The sequence below is a fragment of the Impatiens glandulifera genome, chromosome 1 (assembly GCF_907164915.1).
Source record: "Impatiens glandulifera chromosome 1, dImpGla2.1, whole genome shotgun sequence".
Taxonomy (NCBI): Eukaryota; Viridiplantae; Streptophyta; class Magnoliopsida; order Ericales; family Balsaminaceae; genus Impatiens; species Impatiens glandulifera.
Genome location: NC_061862.1, coordinates 106,756,412 through 106,761,897, shown reverse-complemented (window position 1 = coordinate 106,761,897; position 5,486 = coordinate 106,756,412). Strand labels below are relative to the sequence as shown.

General features: G+C 37.4%; 1 protein-coding gene across 1 annotated transcript; it reads right to left on the bottom strand.

Moving 5' to 3' along the window:
- Window positions 1-324: 324 nt before the first annotated feature.
- On the bottom strand, window positions 325-4,325 carry LOC124939569. The gene is made up of 4 exons (XM_047480034.1): window positions 3,104-4,325; window positions 2,195-2,626; window positions 1,474-1,900; window positions 325-1,318 (listed from the first exon to the last, which is right to left on the bottom strand). Exons 1-4 carry the CDS (start codon window positions 4,323-4,325, stop codon window positions 325-327), a joined length of 3,075 nt encoding a protein of 1,024 aa, XP_047335990.1.
- Window positions 4,326-5,486: the final 1,161 nt, after the last annotated feature.

The following is a 5,486-nucleotide window of genomic DNA, read 5'->3' as shown; positions in this document are numbered from 1 at the left end:
CTCTTTAATGGTAGAGTCTTTAATACCTTCCCTCAAACGAAACGGGGAGGCACACCCTGTGAGTTTGTTACGCAATAAAGCAAATCGGTTTGACGTAAGTCCTTTGGTGAGGATGTCGGCAATTTGATCATCAGTAGGTATGTATCGGATGTAAAGAGATTTCTGAGCAACACGTTCGCGAACGAAGTGAAAATCAATCTCTATATGTTTCGTACGAGCATGAAAAACTGGATTGGCCGACAGAAATGCAGCACCGATGTTGTCACACCATAGAGTGGGAGGTTGAAGTGGGGAGATGCAAAGTTCACATAGCAAGGATTGGAGCTAGATGAGTTCAGCAGTGGCATGAGCTAGAGCTCGATACTCAGACTCAGTACTAGACCGAGCAACAACTTGTTGTTTCTTTGAATTCCAAGAAATAAGATTGTCACCAAGAAATATGCAGTAGCCAGTTGTGGAGCGACGATCGTCCGGACAACCAGCCCAGTCGGAGTCAGAAAAGGTACATATATCGAGAGAAGATGATGGACGAATGAGAAGTCCATGATGAGGAGTATGACGAAGGTAGCGGAGTATTCTTTTTACTGCAGACCAATGAGTGGTGGTAGGAGACTGCATGAATTGGCATGCACGATTGACAGCAAATGCTAGTTCAGGTCGAGTATGCGTCAAATATTGGAGAGCACCAACAATGCTGCGATACAAAAATGGTTCAGGAAGAGTATCACCATCATGGCGAGATAAAGATGACCCATAAGAGATTGGAGTATTAAGAGGTTTTGAGTCACTAATATTGGCTCGGATAAGAATTTCATTGATATATTTTGATTGAGAGAGAAAAATGCCGGAGGTAGATCGATGAGCTTCAATCCCAAGAAAATAGTGTAGTGGACCTAAATCTTTAAGAGGGAAAATGTGGTTAAGTTGAGAGATGATTGAGGAGATGTGAGAGGAAGAGTTACTAGTGAATATAATATCATCCACGTACACAAGAAATAACGATGTAATTTGTGGAGAGTGGTACATGAATAAAGAAGAATCATTTTTGGATTCTTGAAAACCAATGGAAAGAAGAGCAGATTTCAAGGTAGTATACCATTCACGGGGAGCTTGTTTGAGTCCATAGAGTTCTTTGTGAAGTTTGCACACATGATTAGGATAATCAGGATGAGTGAACCCAGGCGATTGAGACATAAAAACTTCATCGTGTAGAGTTCCATGTAAAAATGCATTACTAACATCGAGTTGATGAATAGGCCATTGCCGAGTGACGGCAAGTGAGATGATGGTTCGGATGGTAGTATGTTTGACAACTAGGCTGAATGTTTCAAGATAGTCAATGCCTTATTGTTGATGAAATCCCTTTGCAACTAAACAAGCCTTATGACGTTCAATGGAACCATCGGCTCTTTGTTTGATTTTGAAAACCCATTTCAACCCACGATATTCTGCGAGGATCGAGGAATAAGAGACCACGTCTTGTTTTGAATTAGAGTGTTAAACTCATTTGCCATGGCAGAACGCCATTTAGTATCTTTATTGGCGGTGGAGAAACATGTGGGTGGAGAGGTGGAGATGGTGGCAATGTTAGCATTGTGAAGGGCACGAGTTTTGGCATGTGTGATCATATGATGAGAGGAACATTCAGGAGCATGTATAACGGTGGTAAGTCCACGTGTGGGAGTAAGAGGGTTGATTGAAGATGAGTTGGTTGATGATGATGGTTGATAGGAGTTTGATGTTGGCGAGTTGATTGGTGAAGATGGATGGTTGGAGTTTGATGATGATGATGAGTGTTGGGATTTTGGAGAAGATGGTACTACAGGGATTTGTGATGTTAAAATTGGGGAGATTGGTGGTGATGAATGTGGCAAAAAAGGAAGGTGCGATATTGGAGAGACTGGTGGTGTAGAAAGATTGGTATATTTTGATAATGTACTTTTATATGGAAATGTTTGTTCATCAAAAGTGACGTGACGAGAGATATATATTCTGCCGGAAGGAATGTGTAGACAACGATAGCCTTTGTGATTTGGACTATAGCCAAGAAAAATACATTTTAGTGTTCGAAAATCAATTTTATGAGAGTTATATGATCGAGTGAGCGGAAAACAAGAACATCCAAAAGTTTTAAGGAATAGATAATTAGGAGGACAATTAAAAAGAATTTCAAAGGGGGATTGACGAGGCTTACCATTTGAAGGAAGACGATTAATGAGATACATACTTGTCAGAAACGCATCATCCCAATAAGATAGGGGCATAGAAGCATGAGCAAGAAGAGTGAGGCCCATTTCTGTAAGGTGGCGAATCTTGCGTTCAGCAACACCATTTTGTTCACTTGTATGAGGGCATGATAGACGGTGTTGGATGCCATGAGTTTCAAGATAAGATTTCAGACTTCTATATTCGCCTCCCCAATCAGATTGTAGAGTTTTGATAGATGTGTTGAATTGATTTTCAACAAGTGTCTTAAATTTAATAAAAGTTGGCAAGACATCATATTTTCTATAGATAGGATATAGCCAAGTAAAGCGGCTGTAGTCATCGATAAAATGGACAAAATATCGAAAACCGTTAGTAGAGAAAAGAGGAGCAGGACCCCAAACGTTAGAATGTATTAATTCTAATGGAGACTTACAACGAGATTGAGAAATAGGAAAAGGAATTTTGTGTGCTTTTCCATATTGACAAGATTCACACAAACTTAATTTATTGTTGCCAATAATAGGTAAATGAAAAGAAGACATAATAAAAGTTGATATTGATAATGAAGGGTGTCCAAGACGATGATGCCAAGAGTTGGCAGATGAACGAGTTCCAATAAGAACTTGATGAGTGGGCGGAGGGTTGACGATTGAGTTTAGGCGATATAGCCCATTTTTAAGTGTGCCGCGAAGGAGTTCCCTCTTCGTGACCTGATCCTTGACAATACAATAATTTGGATGAAATTCAAAAAAGATATTATTATCGGCAGAAAATTTGGAAACACTTAGAAGATTTTTGGTTATTAATGGGACATGCAATATATTACGTAGATGAAGGTTTTTATTGGAACATAGAATGAATGATTGCCCAATATTAGAAATAGGAAGAGGGTTACCGTCTCTCATTTTAATAGTTTCTGTACCATTATATGGAGTTGAGATGCTAAGATTGTCAAGGTTCGTCGTGAGATGGTCAGTAGCACCAGAGTCGGGATACCAAGCCGAGTCATAAACAGAAGAAGGTGTAGCCATCATAGCAGAGTGTGTCGTTGAATTTTGATTCTGACGACGTCGGCAAGTTTCAATCGAATGACCTGTAATTGCAAATATTACAAAACAGACCCGATCGACAAACATTAGCCGCATGACCAAAACGACCACACAATTGACATTGTATTTTATTTCTATTGGGCCCCGAGGCCCACGACCCAAAATAGAAGGCCCATTAGTAGAAGGACCCCCTAACCCGATAGTAGAAGCCCGGTCGGAGTGTGAAAATTTAGATGAACTTGAAGACCCATTTATTTGATATCCATTAGAATTCTGGGAGCTCAATCTATTGACAGTTTCATTTTCTGCACTATAATCACTCGGAGAGGAGACCGAACATCGCGATCGTTGGAAGTGGGATGGTTTTGAAATCCCTCTCGATCCAAATGCAAGATTAGCAGTTGGAGAGTTAGAGTGGAGTGATTCAAGATGAATCTCATGTGTAAGAAGCATTCCTTGGAGGTCTTCGATGGCGATGGGGTCAGTGCGAGTGGTTACCGCTACAGTGAGAGATTCGTATTCAGGACCGAGTCCTCCCAAAGCATAAATGATGAAATCTTGTTGAGATATGTTTTTTCCAACACCAGCGAGACTATCGATGATTGATTTTATTTTCTGTAAATATTCGGCCATCGAGAGTGAGCCCTTCTTTACCGTCTGAAGTTGAAGACGAAGCTGCATTAGACGAGCTTGAGATTGAGAGGCGAATGTGCGTTCTAAAGCAGACCAAAGGGCTTTAGATGTAGTGCATGATTCACCAACCACTTGGACTAGGATGGATTCTGAAAGGGTGGAGAGAAGCCATGAAAGGATTCTCTGATCTTGCTCCTCCCAGATGGTAAAAGCAGGATTTGGAGTGAGGACACTAGATCCGTCAGCAGCATCGACTTGGAGAAAAGCTTCAGGGGCAGAATTAGTTCCAGTAACAAATGGATAAAGACCAAAACCTTTAAGGGTAGGTAAGATTTGAGATTTCCAAATAAGAAAGTTTTTGTGATCGAGTTTAATGGATGTGAGATTGTGGAAGAGATGAGTGGTTGAAGCGGAAGAAGATGAAGAAGAGGCCATGGATACAGAGGTTTGTTAAAACCGAATAATGGCTCTGATACCAAGTTAGAAAAGATAAGTAAACAAGAACTTGTTGTAGATTAAGAATGTGTTTCTGTGTGTTATTACAATTACAAGAATATGAATTTATACAAAAATAAAGGAAAACTAAAAGGTTAGAATATGTAAAAGTTTTAAATACACTTAGTAGATGGAATATGAAAACCAAGAGACTAAGTGGGTTGCTCTTTAATGGTAGAGTCTTTAATATGTATTTATAACTAATAACAATAGAGATTATGAGATAAAAGTAATCTTATTTGTCTCAAATACAAATAGATTTTTAAAAAAAATAAAAATATTTATGACAACCTAAAACATCATCTATATATAAAAAATATAATTTGTTTATACAATTTATTTTAAATTTCATCTTAATCTAATTATAAAAATATCTCAAATAATAACTTTATAATTTCTTCAAACCTTCAAAATCTCAACTTTACTTCAATTAAGAATTTAAATATAAATATTTAATTTAATAAGTTGATATATATATTTAGAGAAAGGAGAAAATGAATAAAAAATAACAAAAATAAAAAAGAATTTGTAAATTACAGGGTGTCTGTGTGAGTTTCTCTCTTTAATGTATGAATTTATGTATACTTATTGCTTGGCCTGACCACTACTGAGCTCCTATCAATAAACAAATAAATATATATAAAAAAATAGGATGAGCTTGGGGTGGGCTTAAGCCCACCTCAGCCCTAATGTGCATTCGTCTCTAGGCTAGGTCCCTAACTCATATAAATAGTATACCTATTATGTTTCTTTAATAAGACAAAATGTAGAGAGGTATGTTTATACTCAGAAATTCTGATTCATATCCAGATTCAGAATTATGAGATTCAAGATCGAGAGAAAATCCGAAGAATATCAAAAAACGACTTAATTAACCGTTCTTTATTTCAAATTTATGAATGATTCCGCAACTAAAGATTATCTTAGTTTATTAACATAGAGTAGTAAGATTATAGAACTATATAATATAGATTTAGATTAAAGATTCTAAAAAGTGGTATTAGAGTCTTCTCTATGTCGATCTATTGAGATTTAAGCTTATAATTTTTTTTAAGAACATAAACCGACACTTTTTATACGTTCTTATCTTATTTGGCTAGC